Source organism: Neocloeon triangulifer, unplaced genomic scaffold (assembly GCF_031216515.1).
Source record: "Neocloeon triangulifer isolate White Clay Creek 2 clone unplaced genomic scaffold, ASM3121651v1 ptg000003l, whole genome shotgun sequence".
NCBI lineage: Eukaryota > Metazoa > Arthropoda > Insecta > Ephemeroptera > Baetidae > Neocloeon > Neocloeon triangulifer.
Window position 1 is genome coordinate 9,712,064 of NW_026775546.1, and position 18,243 is coordinate 9,730,306.

Sequence of the window (18,243 nt, forward strand, 5' to 3'; positions counted from 1 at the left end):
AACAAAAAGGCAAAGGTGGAGAAGCATAATAGGTGGGCTGGAATGCGACCACAGGAAGGGGAAGCTAGGAAATTCTCCTTTGCCCTTCATTGGCTTTCTTTAATAATAATAATAATAATAAAGAATCAGATTTGACAATATTAGTTAATTTTAAATTTTTTTCATTTATTACAACTTTTAACAAGTATTAGAATAATAAATAAACAATAATATTTTTTAAAACATTTAATATTATATATTCTTATTCTTATATTTTTCATCTTATAATTTTAAATTTTTTTTCCATTTTCATACTTTATAAAATTATTTGATGTCACTGTAAAAAAAATATTTAATATAAATTTTGTTGTCAACGATGTATTGAACAATGGTTTTTAAAAAAAGTCTCCTTCATCAATTACAATTGTGTCCTGCACCAACATATATTTATAACATTTTGGCAAACATAATTCTGTGTATGTATTGAATAATTTTTGGAAAAAATTTTCCAACAAATTTATATAAGAAATGAAATAACGTGCGCTTAAAAAATTTTGAGGAAATTTTCAGAGCTACATTTTTTTTCTCACTTTTCCATGTTCTCAAAATTTTTAAATTTTAATATATTTCCTCTTTTTTCTATGAAATTAATTTTCTTTCAATTAGCGAAACTTTTTTTCCAATTATTTTGATGACAAAATCAATTATCGGCCCGCGATTTCCCTTAATTTTAAGCAATTTTAAAGAATTGATTATTTATTTTATTTTATTTTCACCAAATATACTATTGCAAATTACAATCTTTACAATTTAATAGAGATAACACTCTGAATCATGTATAACAAGTGAGCAAAGTTGTTCTCTTTGAACTGCTGCCTCTTGCAGCAGCACTGGGAATTTATTTTGACGCCGGTGCATGAATGAGTCACGGAACTTGCGATCAATTTTCTCACATGTGTGCCTCACAACAACTGTAAACAGGGTGAGTAATAAAAGCGTGTGTGTTTGCTTTGGGATTTCCAGCGTGAACTATTAACTATATTGCAGTCCAGAATTTTTTGCTCCGATAAAATTGGTCAATTTTTTCCTCAGTTATTTTTATTTTGCAATTATAAAAAAATTACCAAGTTTATGCTAATAGCTTGATTTAGTAAAAATTACATTAGCTCTCCGGAATAACTAATCCATTAATTTGATAAATCCATTTATAGATTATAATTTAATATAGAATTTCTAGGTCGGTTATTATTTTTGCAATTTTTCCACAACTGACAGCAAGTCTAATTAAAAATTTTCGCCGTCATCTGCTGCCGCCGCCGCTTTGATATTCAAATCGATGCCGAGAACGCTCAAACGCTCGGTTGGTAGAAAAAAAGAATTAAAGGGGTGCCCGGTAGGTAATGTCGTGAGTGTGCTGGGGTGAAAATGAGCGAGCAGCTGAACGAAGCCTGCTGGATATGAGGAAGTGACAAAAAGCGCACATATGAGTAAGTTGAAGGGGAGAGCAATTTTTAGTTGGATCCGAATGCATGTGGCGCAAGAGGCCACAGCTGTTGATAAGCCACACATCGGTGGATTTAATTACACACTTTTATCACAAGTCTGGTTGGAAATCTATCAGATTGGAAAATAATTTATGCTTTTAATAAAAAATAAAAAAATGAATTCCCAAAATTCAAAATGTTTCCATCAGATTAAAAAAAGTTATCAACATAAAAAAAATCACTTTTTTTCATTTAAACTACAACAATTAGGATTTTTTTGAATTTCATCTTTTCTCTGCTTTATGATGCTTGCGTTTAATTGAATTTATGTTGAGTTATATTGTCAAGAGACTTTCCCATTTCCCAAATTTTCTCCATTTCCACGAAGCGTACAGGTGAACTTTGAAAAGCCGATTATTCAACTGAAATGGAGCAAATTTAATGACACGAATGAACGGCTGTGCTGAGAGTGAGACAAGGCGAGAGCGACAGAACTTCCTTTTTAGCAAAAGCAATCTAATAAGGCACGTCGCGCTCTGGGTGCTCTCTCGCGTTATTAATTATTTCAACCCGCGCCAAACTAACTGACACAAGTACCACACACGCGAGGCATTCGACTAACACAGCACGTGATTGACGTTGAAACTTTGGCGAAATGTAAAAAATTAATGAAGTCTAATCATCACGTAATTTTAATTACTATATAACATTAAATCTGCTAAGTCAATTACGTTAATTATAATAAGACACGGAAAAAGTATAATATTTTTTCTTTTCTTTTTTAAATTGCTCCTAAATTCATTCTAAAATTATGAATGGCATTTCTTCCAAGCTGTTTCATTCTGAATCAGATACTAGTGGTAACCTTCTTTAGAGATTGAATTTTTTAATTTTAATCATTAAAATATATTTGATCAAAATTAAAATATTAAATTTAGTCCTTATATATTTCAAAAATGGACCATAAAAGTACTTCTTCTGAAGTGTTGGTGAAAATATTTTGCTATTTTGACAGCTCCAAATAAATGTCATCACTTTTCTGCAATGAATTTGAAAATGTAACAGAAAGAAAATCATTAGTTACATCTGATTTTTTATTATTGTTTTAAATTAATATTGTAACGTGTTCATTATGACTTGATTTACTTCATTAATGGATTAATATTCTGATGCTGAATTTCGGTTGAATTTCCGCACCGGTTATAGCCACATTCTGAGCCCCTGCGAAATTCTATTCCGGCACAGTGGAGAGATGGAGGACCATATATTCATTATCTGGGCATCTCTCTTCTCTCTCTCTCGCGGTACGTTTTCAGTCCCTTTCAGGCGAGAATGCGCCCGCATACGTATTGAGTTTGACGGCAAGTCCTCTTGTGTGAAATTCGTTCCCGTTCAAAACCATGCAGTGAAAAGAGCTTCCCGTCTTCCCAACTAATAGGAGAGCGAGATGGAAATTGCTCTGAAATGCGCCTGTTTTCAACACACACGTTATGTGAAATATGTACATGGAAGCACATACCGCATTACTTATATACAGGATGCTCTGTATTGTGTGATATTAAATGGCTCGGATGCAGATCCGGCTCCCAATAAATTTGATCGGGTTGATAAGGAGGCCTCTGCGGGAAACAAGTACAGATTTGCTTCCCGTGTAAAGGTATTTTTAGATCCGTGAGAGACAAAGAAACAACAATCGGATTAAATTACTGGAATTATCATTCTAGAAATAATAATAATGATAATAAAAGTGGAAATTGATTGAATTTTTGTACATGTTGAAGAGGTTGTCTCAATAAGAGTTTTTAATTTTTCAGTTGTTACAATTGGAATCTGGGTTTTTTTTCTGTCGTCACTGTTTTATCATCCTCTGAGTGGTTGGTTCATTAATTAAATTTGAAGGAACGCATCCGACGAGGATAACCATTTTTGCACTTCAAAATTCAAAGAAAAAATTTAAAATAAAAATAATTTTGCATAAATGCTGCTTTCACCATTATTATACAATTATGTTTTTAATGCTGTAATTGATAATTTTACCATTAAAGTAGATTTATTTGAGAGATTTAATAATTAATTAATCTTATTGACAAAACAATAAAAATAACATAAGTATGAAAACCATGAAGTTTTTTAATTTATAATATATCTACATAGGAAGTTGTGAAAGTTTATTGAATTTTAAATCTCTCGCAGGCCATCGTATTGCTTAGGTTTCTTGGATTAATTTAACAGTTCTCAAAATTTTATTATACTAGATTTATTGTTACATTCAGAAAAGGCACATTTTAACAAAGATTTTTTTTTATTGTAAGGAACGTACAAAATTTCTTAGATTATGAAACTAACAATCTAACTTGTAACATCATTTTTACATTTTTCTCTCTATATTTTTTAATTCTTTTGTAAAAAAAATGTGTGCTCTTGATTGTGATTTTAAAGAAACTTCCCGCGCTTGAAGCTCCCAAAGTTCACGATTGGCAAACTAAACTGGAAGTTAATTACTTGGCAAATAAAACTCTTGAAATATTTATATTCTGCTACCACAAGGAGAAGCCTCTGGAGTGCTTCCCTTTAATTGAAATATTGATGATGATTTTCTTTTAGCTACCGTTCAAATTCAATTTTAATAGTTATTCTCGGCTCTCACGGAAATTGCTTCTGACGCGTAAAAAATTTGCAATTCAAAGCCAGGGTATTAATTCATATCCTTTAAGACTTTCCATTCATCCTCAGCGGTTTCGCAGCCGAGATGGAAACTTTGCTCAACTTCGCCGCCTGGAATCCAATTAGCCGCCGAGAACAAGATGCAGAACGTGTTTCATATTTCATGTTTGTTGATTTTCAACGCGGCACGACGTGCGCGTGGCTCGAGAGCAAACAAGCCACAAAACTCGAGAGCGAAAATTAGCAAGTTACGTTGGACGGCAAATTTGGCTGTAAGCAGGGTTGCTGTTAAAAGGTGTAGCGGGCCTGCCTAATCGCCTCTATCTCCAGCTAGTCCAGCACAGTTGGCGCGTGATTAATTGGACGCACACATGCATGGCGACGCTGAGTATTTTCGCGGTTCTGCTTCGAAAGCTTCGCTTGACCCTCCGAAGATCGATTCGTTTCCCACAATGTGACTTAGACGTTCGGTTTTGGCGGATATTTTAGCCGTGTTTGCGTCAATGCTGTTACATCACGAAAGGGGCTGATGGGTTGGAAATTGAATACAATTTGGGAAATGCTGACTGTGCCCATATATATTCTCATCAGCCTTCAGTTAATTGAAATATGAACAATGGCACGTTATATTATGGTTTATTTCTGGGCCACTGAAATCAAATCAGCCCGTATCTTCAATATTAAGTTTGCAGTTATTAATCTAACTAAACTCTTTGTTTAAAATATAAAAAGTAATAAAGCGACAACAGTTTGAAACTTTGAAAAAAATCAACGTGAATTTTACAAAAGAAAAACATTGTACGGAATCTTGTTTAAAAGATCTAAATAAATTTTATTCCAAATAAATGCCTCCTTTTGTTGTGAAAATTCAAATTGTTCTCTTTGCAAAGAAATCCTGTTCCCCTATTTCTATTTAGTTATTTCTTCATAATTTTTAAAACGCTTTTATACAGAGGCAGATTATTCTTTCTCTCTAATGAAGCTTTCATAATAAGAAAACAATGGAAAAAATAAATATTTCTGATATTATCTCGTTATGATATTAAGCCCATCATGGTGTATTACGGAAGGGAAGGTTGCCATCCACTTTTAAAATGAGATTCCGCGTGTTGTTTAAATTGGCCAGATATATACCAGGGGGTTGTAAAACATAAGGGGGCTGCTGCGTGCAGTTTCGCCAAAGGGGGATGCGTATCACCCTCTCTCCCGAAAGCACGCCGTCGCGGACGATGCTCTCTCTTTCTCTTTCTCCCGAAGCCGATGTACATAAATGGAAAAATATTTATGCGTTCGTTCTTCTTCTCTGGTGTGCGACGAGTTTGGGAAAGAACAAGTGCGGTGTATTCCCAAGCCATGTGACATCAGCATGAATAAGTAAGTAGTGTCTTTGACATTGGTGGTAGTGGTGGTGCCACACCCTAAAAATGCGATGGAGTCGACGGCAACCTTTCTTTGCATCCACGCCGGAGCTGCGCAGAAAATAAAATTGCCTTTCGCCGAGAGAGAGGAGAAGAGAAATATTTCAGTGTTGTTTTAAAAATGCACGCAAACGCAGTGCACTCAGCCACTTTGTAAAACTATCTAGAATATTCTAAACTGTTCCGGCATAAATTTATAAACATTTCAAGTCTAAAATTTTCAAATGAAAATAGTTGTTATTTTGCAAAAATAATTTAGTAAGGATTTGAATAAAATTTTGTTTTTGTCTTACATTTGAGGGTTGGAAATTGTTTGCAAACTTTTTAAGTCAACGTTGCTCATCTCCCTAGTGAGAAATTTTATTCCGAAACATAAAAAAATCTTTTCTATCTAAAAAGTTTTTCACTGTCGACTCTCAAAATAGCTAATTTTGAACTCGGCGGAGCAACTTTTTTAGGGAGTGGAGCGCCGCATTTTGCAGGCCCACAGGAGTTGACTCATCGTCGAGCACTTTGCTTTTCTCCCAGAGGCCCTGAATCTCACTTGCATCCACGGAGCGCGCAATTTGGCGGCGCTCTCTGTGCGAGCGCAAACACTGCTGGCTGCGTCCCACCCTTCGGCAGCACAATCAGCAGCCCCCGCTATAATACCCACTGAATCATCTCACCCCCACGTTGCTAATATCTCGACGTTGCCAATTCATTTTCATTTGTCAGCTGAGCACGAGATAATTGGACCTCCGTTGCTCCGTAAATCAATAATAATTATACAAATTCGTTCGTTCGGAAAATTGGAAGAAGGAGCTGCAGGTGAAATTTGAGACTTTTGCACTTCGGGGTGGAATCGGACTCCGGGAAAGTTGTGGCAAAGACGGCTTATGTGATGTGCCGCCTCTTGTTTGCCAGCGTGTCGAATTCGCTGTGGTGATTATCCAGGGACAAAGTGGGAAAGGCGAAGTTGCTTTTCAGAAAATAGAAGACGATAGAAAAATACCAGAAAAAAACGATAATACAAAACAAAAACCTCCATTTTAAATGATCATTTTACACATTTATAACTATATTTTATATTAAATGGTTACGTTAAGAAATGGAATTTGGATAATCTTCAAGGAAATGTTTAAGACTGCATTTAAGGTGCCTAATAATTTGTTTAAAAATTTTTATGACATTTCAAGTCTTAGACAAAGAGCAATGTTTTTAATTTTATAAATAATTTCATAAAAACAAACTTTTGAAATAAATAAACAATAATTATACAAATTTGAAAAGAAATAGAGGGTGCAAAAAATTATTGTTATATGAACATATTTTGATGTAGACATTATATTGATAAAATAATTAACAAAGACAAATTTCCTTGATTTCAACCGAGGCTCACTGCGACGGGGCCTTTTTGATCTCTTTTAAGAAAATTCTTAATAGTGGTGGTGCCAATTTGTCCAACAGTTCCTTTTTTAATAAATTGTTTTAAAAAATTGCATGTAAAAAATGTATCTGTAACAATGTGGGAAACTAAACCACAAAAATAATATTTAATTAAATTAAAATAGGAATAGTAAATCGCGCTTCAAATATTATTATAAAAATTAATAATTATAGTTCAGATTTTAGTGTTCAATATTTATATAGTCTTGAATAATTTTAATTTATATATCATCATAGAGCGGTGCGGCCAAACGAGCGCGTGTCTTCGCTTCGCTCCTTGAGACGGGCCTCTTGAGTACGTATGCAGCCCGCAGAACACTTGCGCCCGGCAAAATGCCTATCTTAATTACCGAAGGCGAAATTTCAGCGTGCGGGAAGGCCTACCAGCGCACGATGACGCCGATTTGAACCGCCTGGATGGCATCGATTTAATATCATCGTTCCAACTTATTGAGTTGTAAGTTTTATAGCCGATTATAGAAGAGGAGTTTCTGAGAAGGTGCATTAATTAAGAAAATTTATTCGCTTGTTCTCACAAAGTTCATTATTATATAACCGTTGAAAATTTGATAGATTTAATTATTATTTTATAAAAAGTGTTCAAAAATCTTTGAATAAATTTGATATAAATGTTTGCATTTATTTAAAAATTCAATACATGAACTGCTGGCGCGCGTGTAATTTATTTATACGGCAAAAGCCAAAGGTTCAAAATAGCTTTCCGCTTTTATTTCGTTATATTTAGTGTGGCGTTGTGTGTCATTATTATGCCTGCCAGACGAAGCGTGCTGTGCAAAATGCTAAATAACCAAACGCATTTTCCAGCCAACATATAATGGATAACGGCAATTGCGCTCGAGACCGAGAGGGCCGGCGTTAAAAAATCGGCTCTTGGAAAGCTTCCACATTCGCGTGCGATTCGCAGACATTGTTCGCGTTCGGCGAAGCGTTTTGGCCACAAAATGCGAGCGGCGGGACGCCATGTTGAGCAGCGCCAGAAACCAGAGCAGGCTGATCAATATTTGGAGAGCGAGAAAGAGAAGGAGCGTTGTAAGCGCCGCCATGCAGACTCGAGCTACACACGTACAAAACAAGCGCAAAATATAAAACGCCGAATGCGGAAACGCCGTTCGAACCGGCGCGATTTTCCACGAATTCGAAATTGGCACTTGTGAAAAATCCAAATCAAAAGCTGAAAACAAAAGAAGAGCCAAAGGAAAGAGAGAGAGAGAGAGGCAGAAACACGTGTCGGCGAAAATTGAAAACTTTTCGGTTTGGAAAAAAATAGAAAAAAATAAACGTACCAATTGGAAGGAACTGAGAAGAAGTGGTTGGTCCTCAAGGGGCGAAACAAGCAAAATGGGCGCTGGAAACGATTAAAGAGCCGATCAACGAGGATGACGTCCTTCTTCTTCTTCTTGGCCCGGACAAACAAGATTTGCTTTCTGTCTCTCAACCGAATCAAAACCGCTGAGAGAGAGTGGAGTGTGTTAGGTGGACGTGGTTTTAGGTGTTGTTTCTTTTGGAGAACTGACTTTGGCTACAAACGGAATGAACAACTCAACCTTGCGTTAGAGTGTGCGACAACTAAATGGCAGATGGGCGATGCGCGATGCAAGGTTGCGACACTCGCAGCACCAACCCTCGCCGGCAGGGGCACGACACCCACCGCCGGCGCACGCGCGCACCCCCACAACTCCCCCGACGCCCCGCGAACGCCCGCCGTATACTGCCGGCCGCAAAATGTGTACTCGCTCTGCTTTTTTCCTCTCTCTCGTTTTTTTTCGCCGTTTCCTGCGCTAACAATAGATTGATTCGCCGGGTTTGCTTTTGATGTCCGTGTGCATCAGTTGCAATCAAACGGCTGCCTCGCGTAGAAATGATTCAAAGTTTTGTTCGTAGTTTTCAATTGATTGGATTCCATAATGAGCGGGCGTTACTCCGTTTTATTGAAGTATGACAATAGATTCGCACACAGGGAAATTTAAATAAAAGTCTTCTGCGAACTTTGAATAGCATAAAAACTCTTTGAAGGCAGGAGATTTATTATTAAAAATGAGAGCTTTAATAGAATTCCTCATAGCGATCTAAAAACTTAATTTTTTCTGTACACGTTGTGATCTTCTTGATGTTATTTTAATGATCTAAAATTTTACAAAAAAATTAATTTTATTTACACAGAGTGAAAGAATTAAAAAAAGATATTCAACGGGCTTGAAAAAATTTGAAAAAATGGATTGAATGGATTAAACTTATAGCATTTTGACAATGGCCGACAGAAACTCGGCTAGGCTAGACTTTTCGATATCACCTTCAATATTTGTACTGAGGGATATTTATTTCCGTCTTTTAAATGGTATATAAATGAAAATTTGCTTAATATGTTATTGATCTTTTTAAATATCCTTCCCGCTATCTTTGTTTGTCATTCAAACTTGCAAAAAAAAAAATACTCTAACCTGCTTGAAACATCCTAACCATAAAATCTCTCAAATCTCACAAGTCATTTGGGAGCCCTTAAAAAGTTTATCCAACAAGACAAGTGAAGAGGAGTTTCAACCCACGTTCTCTCAAGTATGTACACGATGTACGCACCTGTAAGCAACGTAGGTGGAAGAAACCTTAAATAAAAAAGGACAGATTTTTTTATGAATCAATATTTATAAATTAAGTTATTAGTGGCTGGTTATTTTATAATTGATGTTTTTTACTAAATTATTCCAAAACAGTTTAAAATGAAGTATTAACGTAAAATTGAAGATAAATTAAATTCTCCATAATTCTGTCTTAATCATGAGATTTAAAAAAACAAAAATCAGAATTTTGATCTATATGTGTTTAAGTAGTGTGAAAATGTTGATTTAATTTACAAAAAATCATAAAACTTGAAACTTTATAAATGATAATTGTTAAAAAATAATTTATAAATTCATGTTAAAAATAAGCGAAAATGTATTTTTTCTTGATTTTTAGAAGCTCAAATAATATCATAAAGCCATCAAAATAAAAAATCTATATTATTAATTTTATTAAAATACTTTTACAAAGAAACTTACCTGGCACAATGTTTTCAGGACATAGTTCACGTAGTATCCACATTGATTTTTATATAAATACAATGATATATATACAGTATTTTTTTTATTCTTAAAATTTCAAATAAGATTTTCAATAAATATTTCTTTTGTAAAAAATAAGGAGACCATCTAAGTTCTTTAGAGTACTTTAATTTTCTATCTGATTATGTTTATTTCTGTGTAACCAAAAGTTTCAATATAAGTTGACAATGTTTACAAAAAAAATTGCAAGCCATATTATGTTGGAAGTACATCTCGGAACTACCCTAGGCGGAGGCGAAAATCTTATTTACGCTGGCTGCTCCTATCTGCAATCTGGCAGTAGCTTTTTTGCCGAGCCGAACTATTTACCACGACGGTGATATCGCGCGCGCGAGAGGTATAATGCTAAAAAGAGTAGAGGATCGATCGCGAACGCTAGACCCCACGGCGGCGTAGACAGAGGCGTGTGTATTTCCGTTTGGCATTAAACAAGAAGAACGTCGCAGGGTGTCACCCACCCTTGGCGCGGAAGCCCCAGCTCTTATCAGCTTGAACTTTCTGCCCCGGTGAACGACAGTTTGAAAATCTCTTGACTAGAAAATGAGCGAGACCGGATCGGGTGAGTGAACAATTTTAATTTTATGCAAACTGTCGCTTTTTTCCAACGCCGTGTCGGTGAAATTTTTTGCGTGCCGTTATCAAGTTTTGTTTATCCTAGCAACGGTGCACACACCAAAGATAATTCCACGAAAAGCTGAAAATATTTGTATGCATTTCCAAAGTTTTGATGGTTTGTTTAGAAAAAAACGAGCGGGGACATCTCTTACGTCCGACGGGCTCTATGTGAAAACGGAACACATGCTTATGTGGCCGCCCATGTGATTAAACACGTGTGGCTTTCAATCAAAGCTCTTTAGGGTATATTCAGAGGTTACGTCACCAACAAACATTTCACCCACTCCGTTCCCATAGTGAAAAAATAACAACCTGATTTTCAATTTTGTGAAATGAAACAGATTGAAAAACTGATTAGGTGGTTGTTTTAAGAAATAACAAAGTATTAAAAATGTTTCACAAATCTTATGTTTGTATCAATGTAATTAATTAAGATACTAATGGATTATGCGGGATTATGTGGCTTCAATTAATCATACTCAAAATTTAAGCTACAAAATTATATTCTAATTTGAATAAGTGCTTTTTTCTCAAAATTTTATTTTCTTATAAATAAATTTAGGAAAAAAATAATTTTAATATAAATTAAAGTAAAAATTCATAAACACCAAATTTGAATTTTTTTTAAATAGTTTAAAAGGCTTGTTTTGTACAGCTTAGTATTTACAATTAACAAAATTGTTTTGCTTAATAACTCTCATAAAATGATTTTTACTATTTTTTATTTTTTGTTATGATCCGGTTATGATAAATATATTCCAACAAAATGTAGGCTTTTCTCAGAACCTTTTTAAATACTCACTTTTATAAAAGAGACTTTCTTTCTCTAATGTATAAAATCAGTTACAACTAAAATAATCTCCAAAAATGTAAAAATTTGGTTCAATAGCAAAATTTTTCCACCACACTTTTATCAACGCTCTGCTTTTTTAACTCAACACATGCATCGAGAGGACCAGGTGCGTGGCGACTCGTAGGGGGAAGGGGTTGTCCACCCCCCTATGTAATTTCCAATATGTACCAGCTGCAGCTGCCGCAGGAGGCCACAGAGCGAGCGTACATATATTAATTCATTTAAATGCATCTAACTGCCTACGGAGCAAACAGCTAGACCCGATCCAATGATAAATTCTGAGCTTTGCTGGTCAACGGCGGCTAATGGGCCTAATTTATATGCACGTTAATAGTATAGCAGCGGCCGCCTGGGTGCATGCAGAATACAATCGATGCGGAACTGCTCCTGCTGTTTGAAACACAATCCCTTGTGTTTACTGTTTTGATTTTGATATAGAATTATTATTTTAAAAGATATAATCATCAGTCGCGGCCGCGTGGGGTGTTTTAAATGAATTTTTTTAATAATTTTTTTTGTTCACATTGGACGTTAGAGTTGTATTTATAATGAATTAAAATTAATGTAGAAATTATTTATAATATAATAATGATAAATTAATAATACTGAACTTTGTTACCCTTCTTCGCCCTTGTAAAAATTAAATCTCATTTTAATAATGAAGAAAACATTTAAAATTTTATTTCCTTGGGGGAATAAACTATAGTAAATCGTAGATTAAAATTTAAATGAAAAGAGTTTTATATTTTTCACACCTTTTGAAGAAAATATTAGAGAGAGCAAGAGGAATATTAATAAAAGAGGATCAATACGTGATGTGTAATAAAATTTCTTTTGATAGAAGAAAAATGGTCATTTGTTAATGTTGGATATTGATGAGGTAATCATTAATTAGCGTTTTTTCCGTTTTTTCTTCTCCAACATCAAAACTTAATTTTCTCTCTTCTCACTTTAATCAAACTTTTTCAATAATTTGAGCATCCCACGTGTCAAGTGGCGCTGTGGCGCGTCGTGGCCCGGACGGCAAGCTGCGGCTGCTCGGCGTGTGCTGGCGGAATGGCCTTTCTTTTCCGCCGCTCTCCCGAATTCCCCGAAGTAATTTCGCATACCGCCCGGAGACTGCTCGCAAAATAATTATCTATAACTCTTAACGTCCTTCTTCTTCTTCTTCTCTTTCCTCTTCTGCGTGCACTGCTTCTTCGCCTGCACACTTATTTAACAGAGAGAGCTCTCTCGCTCGCAATCTTCGCGCGAACACCCCCTCGAATGAAATAATGGAAATAATTTATTTTAATGCGTGCACACCCAGCTGCCTGCTTGTGTGGGTGCAAAGTTTGTTGGTTCTTCCATTTAATTGCCCCTATTATTGCCATTAGGCGGCGTTTCGTGAAGATATGGATGCAGAGCGAGAGAGAGAAGAGGTGCCCTGCGATTTAAGATGCGCCATAAATGTAAATATACGCCCAGAACAAGCAACTGCTTCATTTGTTAAATTCCACACCATTCCTAGATTCAGTAAAATTGTTATTGTTAACTTATAAATTGTAATTATATTTTCCAAATTTGAATAAAATAATAAAACAACTTTAGTCGGAAACCATTTTTTTATCAATCTGTTAAATATGGGAATCAATGGGAATCATATAAGTTGCAATTGATTTATCGCTCACAAAACTTATTTTAGTAGAAAAAATCTATTTGACACACAAATTTTGAAAAATTCATAGAGAAGGAAATAAGAGAGATTATTTATTTCCTTTGCAAACTTAACGAATGCTATTTAATTAAAAATTATATTTAACAGTAAAAAGTAAAGATATACAACAAAATATTATATAATCTATATCACTGTTTTTTTTTTGTAAAATTATATTTTAAAAGTAAAAAAATTTTAATTTAAAAGTGCAGAAATTAAATTTTTTGACTCAAAATTGTTCACGGTATCAGCAATTATTGCCAACAACTATTGTTTTTATAATAAATTTTATATCAAAAATAAATTTAGGCTAGGATTCTAATTCTTAATTTAAAATGATTTGGTTATGTATTTCACTCATACTGCAAATAAACGTGAGAAATAATCTCACCCCTTCGCAACAGCGCTCTATTGCAAGGGCGGAGCTCTCGACTATTTGCTTAGCATGGATCATCAACTGGGCAAATATTTGTGCATGCAAATATATGTATTTATATTTCTCGCGATTGCCGCGGGAAAGTGGTGGGTGTTTCTCTCTGTCTCTCTCCAAGGCTGCTGTTGTTGACAGACGAATTTGCAGCTCGAGCACCATCCTCGTCTTCGGGAAATAATTGGCGTGAGTGCATTTCAGTGAAATAATGTGATTGCTCTTCAATTTGCGGCGCTCTTGAGTGCAGGCGTGAAAGATTGGGTTTTTCTAGACGTAGCAAAAGGACTAGGAGAGGAAACACTTCAATTTATTTTCCAGCAAAAAGGACGATACTGAGGAACAAAAAGATCAACAAGTTTTGCATTTAAATTGAAAAAATATTGATTCCAAAAGGGGGAAAATAAATATTACAGAATAATATGAATTCCATATAGGGTCACAAGAGCATTTAATGGAGAATGGTTACTAGGAATTTACTAAACACTAATAATGGCAAGTAAAAGTATTTCAGTAAAATTTATGAAGAAAAATATAGATAATTCAATTCTCGGTTGCTGTAGAGAGTAGAAAATTTCTTTCAATTCAAATATTAATCAAGCAAAAGTCCCACTTTGCCCTAAATTATTCAATAAATATTACAAAATTACAAAAAAATATTGCAAATTTTTTTAGAAAAAAAAAATACATCGTCTGTTGCGTAGATAATTAAAAATAGTAAATTTTATTTTTTATTTGCTGTGACGTCTGAAATAACAGTATTTAATTCTATGACTTGTTGATTTCTGAAGCAAGAATAATTAATATTAATCACCCCTTGATAATATTGTCATCAACACAAAATTCAAAAAGATTTAATTTAATTTTTACCGGAATTAAAACTAAAACAACAAGAATGAGAAAAAATAAATGAATAGCTTGGGGACTATTGGAATAAAACTGGTGTATAGAATTACGCAATTTCCATGTTTAAGCAAAACAGTGCCAATTTGCTGTTTCGCCTCCCAGCGGTTGGCGGCAAAACTGTTTTGCCGGTTGGGGTGAACGCAGCGAGAGCGGATCACTCATGGCTGGGTTGCAGCATCCCAAAACACAGGGGAGAATGTGCAAACCGAGCTGCTAATTAAATTTTACTGCTGCAGTGGCGTGGCTGCTTCGCTCCGACACGGGCGGGTGTATTAAACTTAGGCAAGTTATAGTGCAAAACCGCGGGCGGCGTCTTTCACAACTTGGTGGTAATAAAAGACTCGGGAGTGTTCCTCAAACTTGAAGGTGTGCGTTTCATCTCCAGATACGTGTGGATGTAAAGAGGAAAGAAATGAATAATCTAGTTTGCGAACTAAAGTTGAGTAAGAGATTTTATCGCTCAAACTTTTCAATGAATTCGTTTTCTATTCAACATAGAAACAAATTTGGTATAAAAAAAAATAATAAAAATGGCGGAAGTAACTTTATTTTTAAATATTCAATGATTTTTTTTTAAAAGATTGATTTTCAGAGATATATTTATTGGAGGTATGAATCATTAAAAAAATTTTAACATCCTTGTAAATCTTTGCAAAATGATTTTATTATAGTTTTTTCCTCCAAACAAAAGTAAAAAATCAATAAATAAAACATTAGAATAGCTTCAACAGCTTAATGAAACTCATAGCCGAGTAATTACCAAGTGAAAGGTGTTTTAAATTTTATTTTTTCTGAAAGATTGATGAAGTTATACATATTTCAACCTTATACCTGATTGTGAGTACAAAAGAATGCCAGTTTAACTAATATTTTGTTTAAAAACCATTAAATTATAAATTTTCAATGACTTCTGTGACATATATTTATTATCAAAATTGAATCTCTCTGTTTAAGGGTACAGCTGTTATTTAAAATATTAATAATTATCATTGAATAAAATTTATAATAATAATACTGATAATAAATTACTTAACTAAATGATTACTACATATAAAAAATTTAAAAATAAATTGGTATAAATAAATAATTATATATAAATAATAAAAAATATGTTATAATAAATTTTTATATAATTTAATTATATCTTATGTATAACATATTTAAAATGTTAAAATGTTAAGGTTATTAAATTTTTTTAATATTATAATTATCATTGGTATTTCTATTTCGATTTGATCGATCAGCACCCTATGTAGCCGTTCATTGTTGAGCTGCTGCGTTTAATTATTTCTTGTCTCGCTCTCTCAGTGCATTCATGCGAGGAAGAGGGAAGCAGAAAAGCAGATTCTTCGGGCGGATAAAAATGGCTGGCATACCAGCCTAAATGGATCGGAGAGCACCATTCTATGGGTCTCGCCATGAGCAGCTGGAATTTCGTCATCTAATATTGCCGCCGCCGCACACATTCTCAGCGGCGGTCATGCTGGAAAATTTCATCTAATGGCTCTGCCCACCAGGCTTTCCGCGATCTGCCCTGCAGCAGATGGCAATGGTTAATTGGATCAGACCATTCAGGCCTCAATTGTTTATGATCCAAATGTATTTTCTCAATTACAAAAATAGCAAACGAGCAAGTCGTTATCCTTTGAACATTCCAGTTGTTACAACATTGCTGCAATAAAATTTTAAATTGAACTTAAAATAATATATGGCGTTTGAATTGACATTCGAGTTTTCCTTCGTGGGATTTTTAGCCATGAATTATCCATGACCAGGATATTATTTTTTTTAATTTGGAAAAAATAAACGTCTCTAAAATTATAACCCATCAAGGAAAATCTAAATTTCCATTGAAACTTCAACCGTCTTAAATCAACCTACAAAGTTGTGAAATTCTGAATAAATTATAAAAAACCATGGTGTTAAACTTTAACGTCAGCTATATTAATGGAAGATATTTGAGTCGTTTATTGTTTCGTAAACAAAAATATCCTGCTCAACATAATTGGCTGCAGGCCGTAGACAAAATTTGTTTCCTAAATTATCTTCGTAATTGTTGATTACAATTTTTGCAATTATTAAAATCAATTTTATACGGGATTTTAAAAAAAAGTAACATAATCAAATAATATAGGAAACAGCTACAATTTGTACTGTAATTGTAAGACGAACCGTTTTTCAAAAGTGCTGAAACCCGACGAATTATTTTACTAGAATTTGGAAGCGCTGCAATCGCGGCCCTTTAGTCAGCGTAAACGGCGAGAAAATGAGGGGGCGGGGTCAAGAATTGCTTACAAAAAGAGACAGATAAATGATGTTGTGATTGTGATTCAAGTGCCAGTTCCGAAATGGGTCTCAAATTGAGTGATTATTCGAGAAAACCCAAAGAAATTGAGTCCCGGAGAAGCATTTAGCTGTGGCCGTCCTCAATTTGATCATCGTTCCAGCCGCAGTACCAGGTAATTTTCAATTTGAACACGATTTCGCTTCTCGCCAACTCAAATTTAGTATTCGCCAGCAGCCCTCAAATTGATAAAACGTTTTCTCGGTGTGGAGAGAATTATTATTCATATTCAGAATGAACAACAAGTTTGTGTGAGCAAAAACCAGCAGCTTTTATGTGCCACGCAAGGACATATGCCTCTCTTCAAGACGGAGGAGAAATTTGGTGCAATTCGTATATTTATTCAACGCCAAGCTTTCTTTCTTTCTTCCATGCCATTCCCTACACTCTACTTTCTCAGCACAAAAGGCGAGGAAGAATGGAAGTTTAAGAACAAAGACTGTGTGCCTGCCATACTCTCTCTCTCTCCGTTCGTTCGCAGATAAGATAAAAGATAAAGCGCGCGCGTCCAACTGAGGTCTGCTCTTTCCTATGGCGGCCCCTTTCTCTTATTGTTGGTGCGTGCGTTGCCAGCCAAGATGCGAGTAAACTCTTAATTACTCCTCTGCGCTGCTGCTGCTGCTGCGGACCGGCTCCTGTAATAAGCCGCCTTTAAATTTCCTCTCACTCCACTACTACCCCTGCAGACTTTGCCAACTAAAGGGAAGACTCGAGCCTTACACTAAGTCGCGTTTTGCTTTTCGCAGTGCGTTACCAACTTTGAGCGCACCTGATTACCTGGAATTACGCATTGCTTGATTTAATTTACCGCGGGCATCAAAATAAAACAGTGCATAGAATAAAGCAGCTTAAGGGATTAAACAATTAAGTTGTGGAAATAAATTTTAACAAATTATAATTAGATTTAATTAAAAGGAATAATAAATTCAGCTCATTATGGAAAAAGATATTCACATGGTTTTGATGGATTTCTGGCCGCTTTTAATGTACAAATTAAACAATTAGAAAGGAAATTCAGATGGTTTTGATCAATTTCAGGCCGCTTTTTTACATAATTTTTTATTTGTGTGGGGAAAAGAGAAAATTCAGGATGGTTTTGATGAACACGTTAACGAAAAATACAGATCAAATATTTCAACCAAAAAGAGCTGCTACTAGTTTCGACTGAAGTAGGATAAAAAATATTTCCCAATGTTTGAATGTCAGTTTGATTTGCCTTGCCAAGTTATTGAGCATACATAATTAATGGAAACCCAACAAGGAAAAGCCAACTTCCAATTAATACATTATTTTTTTTCTTTTTGTAAATT

At 34.7% G+C, this 18,243-nt stretch overlaps 2 protein-coding genes across 2 annotated transcripts in view; one reads left to right on the forward strand and one right to left on the reverse strand.

The window, feature by feature from the left end:
• LOC132193212 (ELAV-like protein 1) overlaps nucleotides 1-8,589 on the reverse strand; it is a 50,801-nt gene extending 42,212 nt beyond the window's left edge. The window contains exon 1 of the mRNA XM_059613714.1: nucleotides 8,278-8,589. The gene's annotated coding sequence lies outside the window, so the exon portion shown is untranslated. The remainder of the gene's footprint in view (nucleotides 1-8,277) is intronic.
• Nucleotides 8,590-10,523: 1,934 nt separating this feature from the next.
• LOC132192517 (cytosolic carboxypeptidase 6) overlaps nucleotides 10,524-18,243 on the forward strand; it is a 56,443-nt gene continuing 48,723 nt past the window's right edge. Inside the window, exon 1 of the mRNA XM_059612512.1 lies at nucleotides 10,524-10,651. Within this exon, the coding sequence (XP_059468495.1) occupies nucleotides 10,633-10,651 (19 nt within the window). The 5' untranslated portion in view covers nucleotides 10,524-10,632. The remainder of the gene's footprint in view (nucleotides 10,652-18,243) is intronic.